The sequence below is a fragment of the Mytilus californianus genome, unplaced genomic scaffold (assembly GCF_021869535.1).
Source record: "Mytilus californianus isolate M0D057914Y unplaced genomic scaffold, xbMytCali1.0.p SCAF_6, whole genome shotgun sequence".
NCBI classification, from domain to species: domain Eukaryota; kingdom Metazoa; phylum Mollusca; class Bivalvia; order Mytilida; family Mytilidae; genus Mytilus; species Mytilus californianus.
In genome coordinates, this window is record NW_026262712.1 from 51,797,627 (window position 1) to 51,821,127 (window position 23,501).

Here is a 23,501-nt window from a genome sequence, read left to right on the forward strand (position 1 = left end):
TGGAGAAGTAAGTGAGAATGTCTCTACTCATACCTTATGTAGACTGCAGTGGAAATGCGGATGCATACTTTATGTAGACTGCAAGGAGAATTTCCCTACTCATGCCTTATGTAGACTGCAGAGAGAACGCCCTGACTCATACCTCATGTAGACAGCAGAGGAAATACCGACGCATACTGAACGTAGACTGCAGTGAGAATGTTAATTTACTTGTACCTTAGGGAGCTACCATTTGATTTTTATGGGGGGGGGGGGGGGGGGGGGGGGGCTGCTAGGATGAAATTTGAAAAAAATAGGAACGACAGGAGTTTTGAGTTAAAAAAAAGGGAGGATGAGACATTTGCAAAAAAAAAGTCAGGATGTCAATTTAGGTAAAAAAAAGTCAGGATAAACTTTAAAAAAAAATGCAGGACCAGATAGAGTGAAAAATAAAAAGGCAGGACAGAGATTACAACTAAAAAAAAAAATGCAGGACAAAATTTTTCATCCTAGCCCCCCCATAAAAATCAAATGGTAGCTCCCTTATGTAGACTGCAGTGAGAATGTCCCTATTCATACCTTATGTAGACTGCTGTGTGAATGTCCTGACTCCTACATTATGTAGACCAGTGAGAATGTCCCGACTCCTGCATTATGTATACTGCAGTCGAAATGTCCTGACTCCTACAGTATGTATGTTGCAGTTGAAACGTCCTGACTCCTGCATTATGTATACTGCAGTCGGAATGTCCTGACTCATACAGTATGTATGCTGCTGTCGAAATGTACTGACTCATGCAGTATGTATACTGCAGTCGGAATGTCCTGACTCATACAGTATGTATACTGCACTTGGAATGTCCTGACTCAAACATTATGTATACTGCAGTCGGAGGGTCATCATTCATACATTATGGTTACTACGTTTAGAATGTCCTGGTTCATACATTATGTATACTGTAGTGGGAATGTCCTGACTCATACATTATGTAGACAGCAATGAGAATGTTTTCACTCCCATCTTTAAACAAGTAAAACTGTGAGCTACTGCTCACTGATGATACCCCCGCCGAAATATTTCGGTAAACAGGAAATTGTTGAGTGATGAATCTGAAAACGCATCACACGGTGTAATTTACTTATATAAACCCTGAAACCAAATTTCAGAAATCCTTGTCAAGTAGTTCCTGAGAAAAATGTGACGAAAATTTTCAACTTGGCTATCATGTGTAAAATAATACAAGTGTTCGGTAAACAGGAAGTTGATGAGTGATGAATCTGAAAACGCATCACACGGTGTAACTTACTTATATAAACCCTGAAACCAAATTTCAGAAATCCTTGTCAGGTAGTTCCAGAGAAAATTGCGACGAAAATATTCATGGGACGGACGGATGGACTGACGGACTGGCGGATGGACTGATGGAAGGACAGACAGAGGTAAACCAGTATACCCCCCTTTTTTAAAGCGGGGGTATAATTAGTACAGACAATATGAATGTTGCTCTTGTCAATGGTATGGTTACTGTAAAATGAAATCTTTTCTTTGACAACCATACTGTAAAATGAAATCTTTTCTTTGACAACCAGACTGAGAGTTCATACCAAGTGAATTGATTTTTGTGCTTTTTTAATAAACCAGGAATTCTGAATGGGTTTATTGTAGAAAATCAACTCAGATAAATCAGCATCCAACTTTTGATTTCTCTATGAAAAATATTTTACATAAAAGAAAAACAAATCAAAAACAACCTACTACCTGAAAAATAAAGGAAAATAACTCATTTATCACAAGCATTTGATCAAGAATTTGTATTAACCATTAACATGCAAAAAATACATAGCGCTTTTCATTCAGATAAAAAAATTAATTGTGAAGGCTTAAAGTTGTCTCATTGGCTGATCCTACCACATCTTGTTATTTTTACAAAGCAGGATTTTTTTCTTCTTCTAATATACTGAATAACCAATAAATGAAAACAAAAATTGTGGTAAACAGTCACCCTAAAACATTATCATCTATTGCCAGACAATCATCTCAAAACATATCTGAAAGACTCGAGAATCAGCAAACAGAGAATAAAGTGCTTTCTTTTTATTACAAAAATCAACAGCCATACATATTCATCAACAATTTAATTTCAACCTAGTTCAAGCAATAACCCAACAATAATGGAAAGTTGCAAAAAAAGTAAATCGCTTGCAAAAATTGGTTGTTTTACATAAACAATAGCTTTTAAAATTCATAATATCATACCATTACTTGGGGTAACTTCGGACTACCTCTGTAACATTTTGAAACATCATTTTATTAGTTTATTTCTGTGTAATATTTTGTATATATATTTATATATATATATGACTTTGGATTTTTAATACAAAAGTATTGTAGACATTCCATATATTTACTAATATTAACATTATTTTCATTATAAACTAAAAATGCCTTAACAACAAGAGTGCACACACTGAAATGTCTTGCCTACTATACTGACCATTGATTTTATGTTGATAGTCCTACATATAAAGTTTTACTACAAGTATCACATTTAACATTTATGATCCAAGAAAATGAGGTCAAGGTCAGATAAACCAAGCCAGAAATACATGTACACCTTTAATACAATCATTCCATACACAGAATATAGATGACCTATTGCTTATAGTATAAAAGAAACAGACCAAACCATGGAAATTCTATATTGACCAATGAACCATGAAAATGAAGTCAAGGTCAGATGAACCTGCCAGACAGACATGTACACCTTACAATCATTCCATACACCAAATATAGTTGACCTATTGCTTAAAGTTTAAGAAAAACAGACCAAAACACAAAAACTTAACATAAGCAATGAACCGTGAAAATGAGGTCTAGGTCAAATAAAACCTGACCAGACTGACATGTACATCTTAAAATATTTCCATACACCAAATATAGCTGACTATTTGCATACAGTATTAGAATAAACTGCTTCGCTGAGTGCAGCTGGATACGCCCGCAGAGGTCCAACCCTGAACAGTTGGGGCAAAAATGGACACAATATTCAAGCTTGATACAGGTCTGAATTGGAATTGTAATTAAATATTTGATATATTATAGGTTTCTGAATAAATGTAGTCAAAGAACTTGAAATTGGTTATATGAAAGATTTCTTGCTGTTGTGCAATACACTGTGCTATTGCGCAATACTTAGTAAATCTGTTGTCAGACTATAAACAAATAAAATCTTATAACTCTGAAATGTAAAATGGAAAATTTATAAAAATCAAAAGGGAGCTTACAAAAATAGATATAAACAATTTACCAAAGTCTCAAAAAAATGCTCAAAGTATTTTTGAGTTATTGTCCGAAAACTGGAAAATCCCCCTTTTTGTAATGAATAAAACCCCATAAATATATATTCTGAATTTTATAAAAATCAAAAGGGAGCACATGTCGATAGAAATAAACAATTCATCAAAGTTTCTTGCAAATTGGTGAAATTGTTTTTGAGTTATTGTCTGAAAACTGGAAAATCCCCCCTTTTTTAATGAATAAAACCCCAAAACTCGGAAACGGTAAATCTGAAATTTATAAAAAACGAAAGAGCTCACATCAATATATATGAACAATTTACAAAAGTTTCATGCAAATTGGTGAAATTTTTTTTGAGTTATTGTCTGAAAACTGGAAAATCCCCCCTTTTTTAATGAATAAAACCCCAAAACTACAAAAATGCTTGTTTTTGGCCCCTAAATCCTAAACTGTTGGTACCATCACCCCCAAAATCAATCCAAACCTTCCTTTTGTGGTATTGAACCTTCTGGTAAAAATTCATAGAGATCCATTCACTTTAACTAAAGTTATTGTCAGGAAACCAAATGTGTCTTTGAACAAAGACGACATCATAGCATTATATGACGCAAAAAAATTTTTGCGGCCGTATAAAAATTGAATCATAATTTTCTGTCCATATGCACATCTACATAATATGTCCTAAATATCTACTGGTTCAGAGAAGTTGCGCTGACAAACCATTGCTGTAGTATATCATGGCAAAATTTTAAGTTCAAAGGGGCATAACCCCTAGCAAAAACAATGAATTATAATTTCCTGTCGATATGCACATCTACATAGTATCTCCTTATTATCTAGAAAGTTACATGAAATTCTGTTGTGTGGTTTGAGAGGAGTTTTGATGACAAGATGTTATAAAAGTATATTTAGGCCAAAATTCTTAAGTTCAAAGGGCCATAACTCCAAGAAAAAAATGGATTCATAATTTTCTGTCAATATGAACATCTACATAGTATGTTCTTATTATCTTCAAAGTTTCATGGTTTTTGCAGTGACAAGAACATGACTGACAGACAGGTAAAAAAAACATTATATCCTACACAACTTTGTTGCGTGGGAGTATAATAACACCTATCCACAAACCAGAATTATAATTACTAGAAATATTTAAATTCCATAATTTTTTGTAGCTTTGCCCTTTTTTTGTAACACATATGAAAATATCACAACTATTGAATAGGTTTAAGGTTACACATGAATACATTAGACATTCTGTAAACTATATGATTGTGTGTCTTGACTGTCTGTTTGTGCATTACTTTTTGCTTGTGACGTCGACAAGTCTTTATTGGTTTCTGTTTCTGAATTCTTCTCTGGATTTTGCCCTATTTCTTTATTTTGCTCCTTTCCCGAATTCTCTTCTTGTTTTTGTCCCTGTTCAGTGTCCATTACATCTGAATCATGGATTTGACCACCTTCATCACATTTATTGTCCACATTAGATTTTCCTTCATCAACAATATTATCTAGTGACATCTGACTTTCAAGCGTTGGTACATTTTCTGATCCTTCCTCAGCTTCCTTTGCATAATGCTTCATTTCTTGTGAGTCATCGTCCATATCAACATCATTATGGGTAGATACTAAATTTGACATGTTGCTGTGGTCTGCCTTGTTACTATGGTGACCATACTTGTCATCACCTGATTCATAACCTTCTTCAACTTTTCTCATGTAATCTTGAAGTCTCTTTCTTTCATCGTCAGCTCGTAATGTCTCTACCCAATAGTCTTTACAGCTCTCATAACAGTTTTTCAATGTTTTCTTCTCTAATGCTTCTTCTATAACAAATTCTAGAAATCTGACCTTCATGTGTTCATATCCAAGTTCTCCAAGACATTTAAGAATTCTGGTTATTCTTAAATAATTGTGATATGACCTGAAAATGAAAGAAAATGTATCAAATTATCAATAGCAACTATTTAGGACAATCTTTGAGGTATATTATAAAGTTTCTGCACCAGGCCCGTAGCTAGGACCTCTCTCAAGGAGGAGGGAGGTTTTTAGGTACATGAAGCTTTGATTTTAATAATCAAACTTCAATCTGAATCTCAACTTAAGTAGTCTTTAATGGTATTTTTGGTTTTCAGGTTGGGGAGGGAAGGGAAGGATGCATCCAACCTGGTGTTTTCACTGATAATTTAAATATGAATAAAATTATCAGCTCAATCTTTAATACAGATTTATAATTTTGTGTGTCTCGAAATATTTAAACCTCTCTTTTTCAGTAAAATTAGCAGTTTTGGGTTTTTGGAAGGTGAGGATGTTTCAGTAAACAATGTACAAATGTATAATAATATCTTTCTCACTACAAGTTTAGTTGTGACTGGTAACTTTTTATAATTTTTAACCAATCTCTACCCCTTTTACTGTTTTCCAAGAAGTAAATATTCAACATACGGTCAATATCAAAAGAAAATACAATAATATTTTTCGATGAGTTTCTCTTTTTATTACCTTCAATCAATTTGAAGTATGAATTGCATTGTATAGTCAAAATATGTAAAAGAATCTCTAAATCTTTCCCGTCCATTCTTAACTCCCTATTTTATTTTTCTCAATCCTCAATAGACAACACGTTTAGTAATTCAACTGAAAATATCAGTGTTTACATAAACTTTATCATGTGTTTGTCCTTGCACCATGTTGGAATGAAAAATAATTACAGTCAATAGTATAAATACATTTCATTATTACATAATACAAGGTCTAAAGTCATTGCAATTTATTTTGTATCAAAGCCTAGTATGGTTAAATGATCATGACCTTTTTACACCTACATTTCTTTATATATATCATACAAAGGAACAAAACAAATAAATTTTTGTTTTAACTTTACTGACTTAAAACACATTAATATATTAAAACAATCATTCCAAATTCTGTAACGGACAAAACATTTTACAATTGCGTCAACTTATGGAGCCACAAGGCTTATTTGTATATTTAAAGTACTGCACATTCTCAAGTTAACCAAAGAAGAATATTTGCCCATATCTGATTAACGGTAATTTATAGCTTGATAAGAGTTTAATTTTCAAGTCTATGATAGTTGTTCTTTGTGCCAACAGTGAGAAAATTAACATGGGTGTCGTAACTAATAATAAAATTGTACAATTGTATCTACGAATTGCACGTAAAATAAGAGATAATATTTAATGATTTACAAGTAAAGGACAAATATTTAATTCAAGATAATTCGGTTGTTAAAGGGTCTAAATCAGAAATAAATCTATTAATATATTAATCATTTTAAAAATCTTAACAAGAGTGCACTGTGAGTTATAACTAAAACCTTTTTAATATATCTTTATTTACCACGATTCTTGTGCGTAAATTTATAAATCTTTTCAAAGTTATTGGTGAAGCCCCCTTATGATAAAAGTTATTTGTTTGCTAATATTTATCTTATTGAACATTAATTTTAAAGCCGAATACAGTAAATTACAAATCTGCTTTTCCAATAGTGTTTTTATGACGGAAATTTTCTTGATCGAGTTGAACTTGGTATCTTTATTGAATAAAAATCTAACCAATAAAATAGATTGTAAGTTACAGTCTGCAGAACTGTTCATTTCTATTGCAAGATTTATCACGATAATGTCAATATTGTCACTCAAAAATTAAAATCTTATTGTCTTTATTTGTTTAATTGCCAACGTATATTTGTTTCTATATTTGTTTCGTCTTACAGAAGTTCCTCATGTATAGCTGAGTTGTATCAAATAAATATCAGAAAGCTGTGTGTTTTTAGAGATTTTTTTATTATTTTGAGCCAAAAATTAATTTATTTCCAGGGGGAAATATGTCAAAAAAGTCTATAACAATACAATACCGACTATTTCAGGGTTTGTAGTTTCAATATCTTTATATAAAGAAAAATACAATTTTAATGTTTAAACCTGCTTAATGGGAGACAACTCTTAAAACAATTCTTACATTAATAGAGATATCTGTTTATGAGACCAGGATCCAGTTGTCAGAAACTAGTTTCCATATATGCATCCTAAATATTTTCCTGAGATGATTATAAAAATTTGTGACATGAATTTCCTCGAAAACACATTACACATTTTGGTCAAGGAGGTGTTGTGTAACACGAGGAATCTATAAACATTTTTACCATTATAAATCAAAAACAAGTGTATTAACTACAAACAAATTGCTCTAAACTATTCAAAACATTAATACATCAGTTTATGATAGCATCTAAAGTGTTAAAATACTAAGTAATTCATGCTAGGCCTTAATCTGTATGTTTTTAAAACCTAATCTTGTTTTATCTTAATCCACCCAAATGATGAATGCATCAAGTATCTTGTAATACCATGACTGAACTGAAGGTTGTAACAAAAGTACTGATTGACCACTTGTTCTACTTTATAGATGATATCACAAGTCATTTGTGGATGCTTAAAATTTATTTAAAACTTCTGCAAGTTTTATTGATTAACAAGATTTTTAAAAAGCTGAACGACAAAAACAGCTTTCATTGCTGTCTCTTGCAAATATCTACAAATTAGCTAATTTTCTAGAGAATTAATTCACATATTTTTATTAACATTTACTTTTGATATCTTAACTTTAAGTATGAATAAAAGGAAATGTGGGGTGTACATCATTGAGAGGTTGATGTCTATTTGTTATTTCTGTCAGTGGGGTGTACATCATTGAGAGGTTGTCATGTCTATTTGTTATTTCTGTCAGTCGGGTGTACATCATTGAGAGGTTGATGTCTTTTTGTTATTTCTGTCATTCGGGTGTACATCCTTGAGAGGTTGATGTCTATTTGTTATTTCTGTCAGTGGGGTGTACATCATTGAGAGTTTGTCATGTCTATTTGTTATTTCTGTCAGTGGGGTGTACATCATTGAGAGGTTGTCATGTCTATTTGTTATTTCTGTCAGTCGGGTGTACATCATTGAGAGGTTGATGTCTATTTTTTATTTCTGTCAGTGGGGTGTACATCCTTGAGAGGTTGATGTCTATTTGGTACTTCTGTCAGTGGGGTGTACATCATTGAGAGGTTGTCATGTCTATTTGTTATTTCTGTCAGTGGGGTGTACATCATTGAGAGGTTGTCATGTCTATTTGTTATTTCTGTCAGTGGGCCTGAGTGGAGTGTACATCATTGAGAGGTTGATGTTTATTTGTTATTTCTCTCAGTGGGGTGTAAATCATTGAGAGGTAACGTCATGTCTATTTGTTATTTCTGTCAGTGGGCCTGAGTGGGTGTACATCATTGAGAGGTTGATGTTTATTTGTTATTTCTGTCAGTGGGGTGTACATCATTGAAAGGTTGATGTCTATTTGTTATTTCTGTCAGTGGGGTGTACATCATTGAGAGGTTAATGTCTATTTCTTATTTCTGTCAGTGGGGTGTACATCATTGAGAGATTGATGTCTATTTCTTATTTCTGTCAGTCGGGTGTACATCATTGAGAGGTTGATGTCTATTTGTTATTTCTGTCAACATCATTGAGAGGTTGATGTCTATTTGTTATTTCTGTCAGTGGGGTGTACATCATTGAGAGGTTGATGTCTATTTCTTATTTCTGTCAGTGGGGTGTACATCATTGAGAGGTTGATGTCTATTTGTTATTTCTGTCAACATCATTGAGAGGTTGATGTCTATTTGTTATTTCTGTCAACATCATTGAGAAGTTGATGTCTATTTGTTATTTTTGTCAGTGGGGTGTACATCATTGAGAGGTTGATGTCTATTTCTTATTTCGGTCAGTGGGGTGTACATCATTGAGAGGTTGATGTCTATTTGTTATTTCTGTCAATGGGGTGTACATCATTGCGAGGTTGATGTCTATTTCTTATTTCTGTCAATGGGGTGTACATCATTGAGAGGTTGATGTCTATTTCTTATTTCTGTCAATGTGGTGTACATCATTGAGATGTTGATGTCTATTTGTTATTTCTGTCAATGGGTTGCTGTCTCATTGACATATACCCCAAATTCTTAAGATGATTTTCATGGAAACAAAATTTTACCGAAAAATGTTTGATTCATATCCAAAAAATCAAATTCAAAGTTGCAAACATTATATAAATCTATAACAATGACTTCATGTTCAAATAGGTCTTAAAACTGTGACCGAAAAATACATTTTTTTCCAATCTAAATCATATATATTCAGCAGATGGTCATAAACATAGTTCTAACACAAATTTAGGCTATTATTCAGCAATATTTAAATAATTTAGGCTATTTTTATATTTTTAACACCCTGATTTAACGACTTATACAAAGATATATCATACATTTTCATCAAAAGTTTTTGATATAATATACGATATCAAAAAAATAATTTTCAATTTCTGACCAAATGAACAATGGCACTACAAACTCTAGATGATGTATGGTAAATATTTTAGGCCTATGTTTGATCTTAATTATCGTTATCATAAAAAGTCTTCATTTTCACTTTTATATTCTATGTCTAATCTATTATGCTTTGTACAAGGTGTTAAAATAACCCTGTTTGATAACGACTGTATCGAATTCAATGTTAAATATTAAAGACAGATAATTTACAGTTATGAATATGGGGCAATGTTATTTTTGTTATGTATAATAGAATATGGCATAGTTTTTTTTTTTAAAACTGGGATATATATCTTGTACAGTTGATCTATAAATGTTGTTATCATTATGTACCAGTGTATTTGATATGGGTTGGGTTAAGGACCAAAAAAGTACATGTAATTTCAGACTCTTCTAACAATGCTGTTAGAAATTAACTTTAGTTTCTACTTTCATTTTTTTCATATTATTAATCTATTTTCTGTCAAGTTTTATTTTTCTTACTATAATAACAGCATAATCATCTTAAAAACATAAAACTCAACATTCGTTTTGAAACATGTATGACAGAGGGTCTCAATGGGGGTCCTTCAATTCTTTATGCTTTCTTTTTTTAGACCATTTGTCTCTATTCTTTATCTTTTTAGCCCATTATTCTCTATTCTTCACATTTTAACACCTCATTGTTCTCTATTTGCTATTTTTTGGGCCTATTTTTGCCCATTCTTTATTTTTTAGCCCTTTATTCTGCTCTTTTTGCCCATTCTGTAAACCCTGGTATCCAGACCCTCATTTATGACAGGAATCCATTTAAAATAAATCAAAACTGATACTGAACATTAACTTATTTTCACAAGTGATTTATTAACTTTACTCCTGTCAATAGAAAAACAATGACATCCTTGCTATTCTGGATTCATAATTATTCGTAGGATACCAGTTTTCTTAGATTGCATGGGTATAAACTACAAATTTAAATGTTTAAAAAAGTTCAAATTTTATTTGGCATTTATACAGAATTTGGCAAACCACAAAATCAAACATACACAAAATTAAGCATATTTCTTCATTCCAAGAAAATTGGTACCAATGAAAAATAATTGAATCCACAGTAATTTGTCAAATTGGATCTTCTCTTGTTTGAATATAAGAGGGTCTGGATGGGGTTCCTTCATTTCATTATTCTTTAACTTTTAAGACCCTTTTTCTCTATTCTGTATTTATTTTTACCCTTATCTATTTCTTTATATTTCAGCACCCCGTTATTCTCTATTCTTTATATTTCAGCACCCCATTATTCTCTATTCTTTATATTTCAGCCCCCATTATTCTCTATTCTTTATATTTCAGCACCCCATTATTCTCTATTCTTTATATTTCAGCCCCCGTTATTCTCTATTCTTTATATTTCAGCACCCCATTATTCTCTATTCTTTATATTTCAGCACCACATTATTCTCTATTCTTTATATTTCAGCACCACATTATTCTCTATTCTTTATATTTCAGCACCCCATTATTCTCTATTCTTTATATTTCAGCCCCCATTATTCTCTATTCTTTATATTTCAGCACCACATTTTTCTCTTTTCTTTATATTTTTTGCCCTTATTCAACACTTTTGACCCATATTCTGTAAACCCAATTCAGACTCTCATACAAGGACAAAGTAAGGAAACTGCAAATAATAAGTAGACTTGAAGCTTGCTTAAAACAGGGATTAATGCAAAAAAAATAAACATGAAAAATAAGTTGGTTTAATTAACAACATTCCTTTCCAAATTCAGAAATTAGAAATTAAGAGAAATTGATAAATTCTAGGAGAGTTGATAAAAACAAATAAAAGTTATAGATTCATTAGGACTCTGTGCAATATGTATCTCTGGAATTATACGAAACTGGAGAAATATTGTCAGTTAAAATGGATTTACGGGCATATCTATCTAATACCTCTCATAACTGATAGCTATCGGATTAATTTAAAATCCTCAAATGTATGAAGAATCTCAGAGCCCGCCCATGATCAAATTATGCTGAGTCATTCAGTATAGGAGGACTTGAACAACATAAAGATTTGATAAATGTAGTTTTAGCAATTAAACGCATAACCTGAATATTTTATAGGTTAATCTACGTAATGATATAGACTTCTAGATGTCTTTTGATTATTTGTGCAGAAATACACGATATTACTTGGGAACTATATTTGTAAACCACAAACAAAGGGAAATAATTGTGGTCTGAAGTCAATTTTTTTAATTTAAAGTTTGTATGTTGAAAGGGCCCTAACTGCCCAGTAGGTTCTAGAAATTTAAGACTCAAAATTAAAAGGGGGCAGTGAAAGGATTTATTATGCAATCTTCTAAAAACAGAACCATCAAAGAGAAATATAAATAGGGAATGTGTCCATTGGACACAGATGATGCCCCCGCTTGCATATAATGTTATAAAGGGACATAACTCAAGAACTATAAAAGTGACACTGCCCAAATTCATATTTGATCTGAGTAATAAGCTTTGTGTATAAGTTTCATAACATTTGGATGAGGCAAACTTACGTTAGAGAACTGAAACGAAAAATTCAGCAGTTTTTCCATTTGTAAAGGGCATAACTCTAGGTAAAAAGTGATGCCACCCAAATGCAAATTGATCTGTGTTTTGTGGTAATAAGCATTGTGTATTAGTTTCACAACATTTGGTTGAGGCAAATTTAAGTTAAAGAACGGAAACAAAAAATTCAGTAATTTTTCCATTTGTAAAGGAGCATAACTCTTGAAAGGTAAAAGTGACGCAACCCAAATTCAAACTTGATCTGTGTTTTGTGGTAATAAGCATTGTGTATTACTTTCATAACATTTGGTTAAGGCAAACTTAAGTTAGAGAACGGAAACCAATTTCGGGATGTACGGACGTACGTACAGACAAATGAGGGTAAAACTTAATGCCCCTACCGCTACGGCGGGGGCATAATAAGAAGTGACATTTTCAATATTTCTGTGTTAAAGTTGGGAATTTCTTTTTCATGTCCTAAATTTAACAATGGCATCTATAAAAAAAAATCCTGGATCATGAACCTGTAATATGAATAAATCTAGAGACTTTTACAGAGCAAGTACATGCTATTATAAAAAATAAACAGCTGCGCCATGAGTGCATGATACGCCCGTCGCTTTTTCAAAGAATTAAGTTCAATAACTTCTCAATGTCATATCAGAAATTCATGAAACTCTAAAGGGAGGTTATCTTAATAGATATAAACCAGTCACCAAAGTTTCATGATAACTGCTCAAAGCATTGTCTGAAAACTGGAAAATCACATAACTCCGAAAATGTAAAATCTAAAATTTATAAAAATTGAAAGGGAGCTTACGTCAATGGATATAAACAATTCACCAAATATTCATGAAAACTGCTGAAAGCATTTTAGAGTTATAGTCTGAAAACTGGAAAATCCCCCTTTTTTTAATGAATAAAACGCCATAACTCGGAAACGTAAAATCTAAATTTAATAAAAATCAAAAGGGAGCTCATGTCAATAGATATAATCATTTCACCAAAGATTCTTGCAAATTGGTGAAAGTGTTTTTGAGCTATTGTAAGAAAACTGGAAAATACCCCTTTTTTAATGAAAAAACCCCAAAACTCAGAAACTTAAAATCTAAAATTTATTAAAAGACGAAAGGGAGCTTAGACACGTCAATTGCCAATAAGACAACTCTCCATCAGAGATCAAATGACATAGTAGTTAACAACTACAGGACTTATGGTCACTGTAATTAATTGTTCATCTGCTTACATAAACAATCTCTATGAAGTATTATTTGATGCGAGACTGAGAAAAATCCATAGATTATGAAAATTCTTTTAACTGTGGATGTTTTGATGCAAAAATTTATCCTAATGAGTTTTGACTTTGTTGTTTTAATACTCTGCACCTAAAAATTCAGTGGAAATATGCACTTTATTGGTTTAATTTCATGCTTAATAGCAACACTAAATCTAAGACCCCTGATTCCCACTAAATAATAATTCTTCAACAGTATCAGTAAACTCTACTATTTTTTAACATTTTAATAGTACATAACTCTATCATACTTTGTGTACAACTTTTCACTTTTAAATCAATTATTCAATCAAAACTGTCATTCAAAGTTGATATCTCACAAATTATGTGTACCAAGTAATTCTCCATTTTAGATCAACTTTCAATTCTTATGGAAAAAATAAAAATTTTAATCCAGAAACTAACATTATGCTTTAATAACTATAATCATACGATTAGAAATTGAAAGGATCAACAATCCTCACTGCATAGTTGAGCTGTGAGTTGGTAAAATGACATTATCCCCTAATGAGAAACCTGACCACTTTTTGCTTGTAAATGGATCAGAGATGGATTAGTATGGACTCTTATCAACTAAAACAATGATGACTTTCTCAAATGCACTCTTTACAAAATCCATCTTATAAAATCTTCAACACAGATTTTAATACGAGGCCCTGTTGAGGAGAAATTGTCACATTTTCTCTCATTTAGCAATTACTTATCATAATTCCATGTATTTCTTATTTACAATTAGTAGTAAAACTACCAATTTTGTAGGAAATATGGAATAAATTACAAATTATGAAAATCTTGTCACAGTATTTATACTTTTGGTAAAAAAAGAAACGAGTTCCTTAAAGGCCTTGATTTTTTAAGATCATTTAAAAAATTTGGAGAGATATGACTTCACAGGGGGAATGTCACAAGTATGGGATGTTAACCCTGACTTGTCCATTAAAATGTTTCCCGAATTATTCACCAGATGAGATGGCAGTTTTTTCATATAGATCTGTCTGTAAGAGCATGGGAAAGAATTATTTTTGAGGATTTGTTTTTAAATTTGTATACATTCTTTGCTTAATATCTTTGTTTATCCTGCAAGTGTTTTATATTGACTTATATCTATCACAGAATTTTAATGCAGTTTTGTAAGAATTAAGCCACATGCAAGACAATGATGATGCACATATTGAATGAAATTTGAAAGTACTTGGCATGCTTAAAATGTGACAATTAAAAAATTAAATAAAAAAGCTCACAAATATACAACTGTGGATAAGCCCTAATGCTTAGTATAAGGTGTGATAATTCAAAAGATATGTAAGTCTAAAGATCACCTCAAAATGTTGCAAAAGAAAAATCATGTACTGTAATTTCAGATATTATTGTGTGCTTTTATTATTTGAGATTGTTGAATAAAGGATAAAATACAGGTCAATAACTGGGATTTGGGAATAAGTGAGGGATACTAATAATCGTATCAAATTTTAAATGCAAGATTTTACTTTTGCGAAACCAACACTGTCGTGATTTTTTGCAATAATTTCTGAATTTACAGTAAACAAGACTGAAAATCTAACTTATAAAATATCAAAAACAATGACAATGTTTATAAAGTGCAGAAAAGACAACTACTAAACATCTGATGTAGAAAAAATTCCTAAAAGAATCCAATGTTTTTAATTGGGCACTGATATATATAAAAGATAATCTCTGATGGGCCCATATACAATCGGCAGCCTATGGTGATGTAAATACAATTAAGAAACCCCCCTTTCATCTTTCAACACATATTTGTTCTGCCTTAACAAAGTTCACTTGGAAACTTTGTTATAAGCAATGCCATGATATCTGTTCCTGTTGGAACAAATATTCTATACCCTTTATTCCAATTGATCCATTAGGAAAAAACATTTGTTCCAGTGGAAATAATAATACAGAATATTTCTTCCACTTGGAACTTGTATTATGAAGGAAATCTATTTCATGACACAACAAGCAACCCCTCAACAGCAGAAATGACTGCTTAAAATTAGGTGGATCTTTAGTGATTGTGGGAACATTGTATAGAGGCCCTTTTAATTAGGACGGCCTCATCTGACAGAGAAAAACCATAAAGTATTCTCATTACATTATAGGGCCAATACTTCACAAAATAGAATTTTGTCTTACTAAGAAGGGGGGGGGGGGGGGGGGGGGGTTAAATTTTGAGTGTTGAAATACATAAGGCTCCCACATTTTAATGTACAATAAAAGAGGTGACTTTGTTTTTGTGTGGTTGGTTTGCTGCCTCACCTATATATGTACTTGTATCACACATCTCATTGTCTTCATGCCTACAAAAGGGTTGGGTTGTTTTGACAGGAGGTCTTTTCAAACACATTTTATTGTCTGAACATTGCTACAATTGTATTGACTGATCAAATAGAAAAAGCCTGTGTTTATAGGAATTGGAAGTCTTTTATATACTACACTCATTTATGTTCAAAGTTCAATAATTTAATTTTGGATGTAACGCTTCTTCTGATTGGCTGACGTTGTTATGTTTATCAGCTCATAGACATAATTTTGTCATGTGACCGTGACGTCATCAACGTTCTTTATGGTTTATTCCGGTTTAAAATGGAATTTAGAATTAAATTATAGCCGCGGGTTATTTTAAAGTGTGCACCACATTTTTTATGTTATTTCGAATAGACAGAAAAAATATTACAGTCATTCCTTAAATACAAATGCATTCATAATGATTTTAATATGCATGATATTATAAGTTATCTTGGTGTAATAAGGAATGTAAAGAATTTACAACACCAGTTAAATATAACTTATTTATTATCTGGAATTTTGGCAAAATCTATTTTTTAAAAGAACTTAAGCAAAATCTAATTTTTTGGGAAATATTTTGTTATTTGTTACTTAAGCAAATTTTGGTGAATGTTGGTGAAATTTTACCCCTGATGTAAATAGTTTAGTTGGGGTGGAGAGCTATTTACTCCCAGGGGATTGAAAAATCAGATTTTAAGTTTTTGCTTTGTAAAAAATAATATATTTTATTATGGATATGCCATCGAAAATTGCACTGTAAACAGGGATTGCACTAGTACTACCAGGAGTGTGTGGTCAAAGGGAGATAACAACAATGCAGCTATGGCTTTCCTTTTCAATTTTGGCTAGACAAATGGTTCATCCCTGCCTCTTACACTTATCATGAAGATGGTTCATTCCTGATATACCCATTAAGCATTTTTAAACAAAGAATTGATCAATAACATGAAAAGAAACTTGGTTAAACATACAATGATGCAATCATATCACAAATAATATAAGTTTTGCTGTCGGGAGAAAAAAAAGGTCAGGATGATCAAATAATAACAATCTTAAAATCTTTTAAGCTAGCATTTCTGAAAATGGACAAAAGACAATCTAACATTAGTTTAAAGAAAAAGGTGTTGCATAGCAGTGGAAAATCCTATGTGGTGAACTGCAACCAAAATAAATGTCTAACATAAGAAAGATTTTTTGACAAGTAATTAACTTAACCAGCCTAAAAATGAAAGTACAGGTATCTTACCGTAAAGAAACAACAACTCTAATAGAGTACTTATAAAAATAGTCAAACAAATAAACAACAGAAGCTCACCCTATGGTCACCATATGGTCTCTATTTCAGTGTGAGATTACACCCTATAGTCTCTATTTCAGTTTGAGATTACACACTATGGTTTCTATTTCAGTGTGAGATTACACCATATGGGTGAATAAAGAATGTCTCAAAATGTAAAATTGGAAATAATATGTAAACAAGGCTTAAAATTTATCCAGAAAAATACCAAAACAAGGACAATGCCTATAATGTACAACAAAGATAAAGACTCTCCCTTCCACTCACTGCAATATTAATTAATTGAATGATATTTGTGTTATGTCCAGTGGCAAATATTTCAAGTATATTCATGACCAAAAACAAATTGACAATAAATACAATAGTAAGTTTCTGCAGGGTAGGGGTTGAGCAGGATGAAAGTGGTAAAATGAAGACATCTTGGATAGGGACAGAAATCTTGCCTTACAACAGGCCCCTCAGAGAGGTGTTGCATGATTCTTAAATGCGCAGAGGGTGTGGCACTTTCTCTAAACTAGGTATCAGATCTAACATCCACATTGCAACCAGACATGGCTGTGAATTTATACCAAAGCTTAACAGATGATCCATTGCCTGTCAGAGTAAAACCTTGAAGGCTGACCTTATTTCTATACCCCAGTCAACTCTTGTGGTTAATTATAAATTGATGTATACACATGCATAATATACAAGCATATAAGATTCATTCTATCCATCTTGAATGGAAAGGTTTGTATAGGCATCAACTTCTGCTCTATATATACCGCTGCATAAATGTATGTATGATTCTTAGGACCAATTTTATACTAAACTCTGGCTAACTTAAAATGTATTTTTATAAATTAAACACTTAACTAATTTATAATATTTATAAATTGTGTTTTTCTTAATAGTGTAATCCATTCTAGAAAAGGGTAAATTATGCCATGAATGGATTGATTTATTTCAAAAATAGGTAAATCTGACACAGAATGGAATGGCCAAAAATGGTCAAGTCCATTTATTTCAGAGCAATATAAATTACTCAAAATGAGTAAGTGATCAGGGGAACAGTATTCACAACTTTATGTCTTAATTTTCAATGATTACATTAATAAACAGATACAATCACTTAACATAACAGATTGTTCAAAACAAACCACAAGATTTGTGTTCACTCACTATAGTGAACAGAAAAAATATTAGTAGATGAACAGTTGAAACTCATCACTCATTCTAAAAAGAATTAACAGTTTAATACTGTTTAAATTATATCACCATTTGTTTGTGAAGTCCACACTGTAACTTTTGTCCTTATGAAGGAAAAAAATGGAGATGTATAAAAATCTTATTATCTTATCTTATAAAAATAATCTGATCTTAAGACTGATTTTGATAACTTCAATTAAACTGTTGGAGATTAAAGTTTAAAGTATTCAATAAAATTGGAAAAAAACTGTGATAAATTATCACATGTTTTTCTTCATTTTAAAAAGTACCAGTATAAAAGAGGTGAAATTTCTCAAACCAAATTGGGTATTTAGAGAGATGGGTCAAAACTCACGACCTCTTCCATTTTACCATAAAATTAGCTGTCAGATTTTTTACATATCAATATGAAAATGGCAAAAAAAGTCATGAAGATGATAAAAGCATTTTTTATAAATCAAATTTCAAATGTTCAAATTGTAAAATTTAACATTCTGAAAATAAAAAAATGTTTACAGATGTGACCAAATGAATACTGCGGATTCATTATTATTCAAGGGATACTAATTTTTGTGGATTTTATGGATATAGGTAAACATTTTCTGAAGGCATATATGTATACACTTGGAAAAATCCAGGAAATCTTATATCCATGAAAACTTGAGTTTTTATCAATCCATGAAAAGAAATGAATCCACAGTATTGGAAAAAAATTCTAAATCGATTTGAATGGTATTTCTCTATTATCTAGAGAATAATAAAATGCTTCGCTGAGCGCAGCCTGATACGACCGCAGAGGTCGAACCCTAAACAGTTGGGGCAAATTTGGACACAACATTCAAGCTTGATACTGTCTGAATTTGGATTGTAATTAAATTTTTGACATAATATAGGTTTCTGACACAAAATAAATGTGGTCAAAGATCTTATAAATCCATTGCGCAATACTGTGCAATTGAAGATTTCTTCTTGAAACTTTTCAAAAATTCGAAATTTAAAAAATTTTGAAAAAAAATATGAATCCCTTAAAAAAAATTTGGAAAAATATCCCCCCACCAACTTTTTGAAACCCCCCTTGGAGCAATAACCCCAAAACTCAATCCCAGCCTTTCCTTTGTAGTATGGAACCTTGTAGTAAAATTTCAGAGAGATCCATACACTTACACACAAGTTATTGTCTGGAAACTAGAATAAAATGCTTCGCTGGGGCGCAGCTTGATACGACCGCAGAGGTCAAACCCTGAACAGTTGGGGCAAGTATGGACACAACATTCAAGCTTGATACAGCTCTGAATTTGGATTGTTATTAAATATTTGACACAGCATAGGTTTCTGACACAGAAAGAATGTGGTCTAAGAACTTGAATTTTTTTAATTTACCTATTATGGTCCAATGTCCAAAATCAAAATACATGGTTAGATTCAGCATATCAAAGAACCCCATATATTCAATTTTTGTTAAAATCAAACAAAGTTTAATTTTGGACCCCAACTTGGACAAACTTGAAAACTGGGCCCATAATCAAAAATCTAAACACATGTTTAGATTCAGCATATCAAAGAACCCCAAGAATTCAATTTTTGCTAAAATCTAACTAAGTTTAATTTTGGACCCTTTGGACCTTAATGTAGACCAATTTAAAAAACGGGACTTAAACTTAAAAATCTAAATACACAGTTAGATTTGGAATATCAAAGAACCCCAATAATTCAATTTTTGATGAAATCAAACAAAGTTTAATTTTGGACCCTTTTAACCTCAATATGAACCAATTTGATAGCGGGGCCCACAAATAAAAAATCTAAATACATGGTTAGATTCAGCATATCAAAGAACCCCATATATTCAATTTTTGTTGAAATCAAAAAAAGTTTTATTTTGGACCCCAACTTGGACTAACTTGAAAACTGGGCCCATAATCAAAAACTAAACACATGTTTAGATTCAGCATATCAAAGAACCCCAAGAATTCAATTTTTGTTAAAATCAAACTAAGTTTAATTTTGGACCCTTTGGACCTCAATGAAGACCAATTTAAAAAACGGGACCCAAATTAAAAATCTAGGAACACGGTTAGATTTGGCTTATCAAAGAACCCCAATAATTCAATTTTTGATGAAATCAAACAAAGTTTAATTTTGGACCCTTTTGACCTCAATATGAACCAATTTGATAGCGGGGCCCACAAATAAAAAATCTAAATACATGTTTAGATTCAGCATATCAAAGAACCTCATATATTCAATTTTTGTTGAAATCAAACAAAGTTTAATTTTGGACCCCAATTTGGACCAACTTGAAAACTGGGCCCATAATCAAAAATCTAAATACATGTTTAGATTCAGCATATCAAAGAACCCCATATATTCAATTTTTGTTGAAATCAAAGAAAGTTTAAATACTGGACCCTATCTTGGACCAACTTGAAAACTGGGCCCATAATCAAAAACTAAACACATGTTTAGATTCAGCATATCAAAGAACCCCAAGAATTCAATTTTTGTTAAAATCAAACTAAGTTTAATTTTGGACCCTTTGGACCTCAATGAAGACCAATTTAAAAAACGGGACCCAAATTAAAAATCTAGGAACACGGTTAGATTTGGCATATCAAAGAACCCCAATAATTCAATTTTTGATGAAATCAAACAAAGTTTAATTTTGGACCCTTTTGACCTCAATATGAACCAATTTGATAGCGGGGCCCACAAATAAAAAATCTAAATACATGTTTAGATTCAGCATATCAAAGAACCTCATATATTCAATTTTTGTTGAAATCAAACAAAGTTTAATTTTGGACCCCAATTTGGACCAACTTGAAAACTGGGCCCATAATCAAAAATCTAAATACATGTTTAGATTCAGCATATCAAAGAACCCCATATATTCAATTTTTGTTGAAATCAAAGAAAGTTTAAATACTGGACCCTATCTTGGACCAACTTGAAAACTGGGCCCATAATCAAAAATCTAAACACATGTTTAGATTCAGCATATCAAAGAACCCCAAGAATTCAATTTTTGTTAAAATCAAACTAAGTTTAATTTTGGACCCTTTGGACCTTAATGTAGAGCAATTTTTAAAAAACAGGACCCAAAATTAAAAATCTAAATACACGGTTAGATTTGGAATATCAAAGAACCCCAATAATTCAATTTTAGATGAAATCAAACAAAGTTTAATTTTGGACCCTTTTGACCTCAATATGAACCAATTTGATAACGGGGTCCACAAATAAAAAATCTAAATACATGGTTAGATTCAGCATATCAAAGAACCCCATATATTCAATTTTTGTTGAAATCAAACAAAGTTTAATTTTGGACCCCAATTTGGACCAACTTGAAAACTGGGCCAAAAATCAAAAATCTAAATACATGTTTAGATTCAGCATATCAAAGAACCTCATATATTCAATTTTTGCTAAAATCAAACAAAGTTAAATTTTGGACCCTTAGGACCTTAATGTAGACCAATTTGAAAACTGGACCCAAAATTAAAAATCTAAATGGACCCTTAGGACCTTAATGTAGACCAATTTGAAAACTGGACCCAAAATTAAAAATCTAAATACACTGTTAGATTCGGCATAACAAATAAATAAATGTGATCAAAGATTTTACAAATCTAATGCGCCATACTGTGCAATTAAAGATTACTTCTTGAAATTTTTCAATATTTGAAATTTGAAAAAAAAATAATATTTGAAGAATAATTCTTTTTAATTTCTGAAATCTGAAATGAGAAAAAATTGACCCCCACAATTTCTTTTTGTCCCCCCCCCCCTCTATTTTCCCCCAAAAAATTCTTTCCCTCAAGATATGGTCATAATCTCAATTCAAATTTCCAATGGAGTTGGCAACCATAATTACCCATTTAAATTTACCATAGTGCTAACTTAATCTATTTTATAATAGAATTAAAAATATAGTGTCAAATCTTTCATATGGATTTTTTTGTAAAAAAAAAAGATGCAACATTTGCAGATATTTTTACTGGTCTTCCTTTATAAATATGCATTTCTTTAAACATAATTTAAAAGCAGTGTAAGGGAAGTAACCAAAACGTTGTATTTGGATTACCTCCCTTACACTGTTTTAAATTATCTTTATTGTTCATTAACCATTACTTTATACATAATTTAAAAGCAGTGTAAGGGAGATAATTTCAATGATGTATTTGATTTATCTCCCTTACACTGTTTTAAATTATGTTTTGTACTAAAGTATTTGTCCATTAACCAGGACAACCTTGTTTTTCCCCCTTTTTTGCCCCTAATTCCTAAACGGTTTGAGCCATAACCCCCCAAAGCAAATCCTAACCATCCCTTTGTGGTATTGAAACTTGTAGTATAATTTCAGAGAGATCCATCCACCGTTCCAGAGTTATTGTCTGGAAACTAGAAAATGCTTATTTTTGGCCCCTTTTTGGCCCCTTATTCCTTAACTGTTGGTACCATAACCCCCAAAATCAATCCCAACCTTCCTTTTGTGGTATTTAACCTTATGGTCAAATTTCTAAAAGATCCATTCACTTAAACTAAAGTTAGAGTGCGAAAACCAATGTGTCTTCGGACGACGACGACGACGATGCCAACGTCATACCAATATACGACCACAAAATTTTTTTGCGGTCGTATAAAAATGCTTGTTTTTGGCCCTTTTTTGGCCCCTAATTCCTACATGTTTGGGGCAATTATCCCCAAACTCAATCCCATCTATCCCTTTGTTATATGGAACCTTGTGGTACAATGTCAGAGAGATCCATACACTTACACACAAGTTATTGTCTGGAAACTAGAAAAATGCTTGTTTTTGGCCCCTTTTTGGCCCTTAATTCCTAAACTGTTGGCCCCATAACCCCTCAAATGAATCCCAACCTTCTACTTGTGGTATTAAACATTGTGGTACAATTTCAGAGCAATCAAAATACTTATACACAAGTTATTATCCTCAAACTAGAAAAATGCTTGTTTTTGGCCCCTTTTTGGGCCCCTTATTCCTAAATGGTTGGGACCATCATCCCCAAAATCAATCCCGACCTTCCTTTTGTGATATTGAACCTTCTTAAAAAATTTCATAAAGATCCATTCGCTTAAACTAAAGTTATTGTCCGGAAACCAATGTGTCTTCGGACGACGACGCAGATGACGACGACATCATACCATTATACGATCCCAAAAAAATGTTTGCGGTCGTATAAAAATATATTAAACATTTTTACAA

At 31.8% G+C, this 23,501-nt stretch overlaps 1 protein-coding gene across 1 annotated transcript in view; it reads right to left on the minus strand.

Annotated features, from left to right (window-relative positions):
• Positions 1-2,059: 2,059 nt before the first annotated feature.
• LOC127705226 (opioid growth factor receptor-like protein 1) overlaps positions 2,060-23,501 on the minus strand; it is a 61,623-nt gene continuing 40,181 nt past the window's right edge. Inside the window, exon 7 of the mRNA XM_052209547.1 lies at positions 2,060-5,198. Within this exon, the coding sequence (XP_052065507.1) occupies positions 4,523-5,198 (676 nt within the window). The 3' untranslated portion in view covers positions 2,060-4,522. The remainder of the gene's footprint in view (positions 5,199-23,501) is intronic.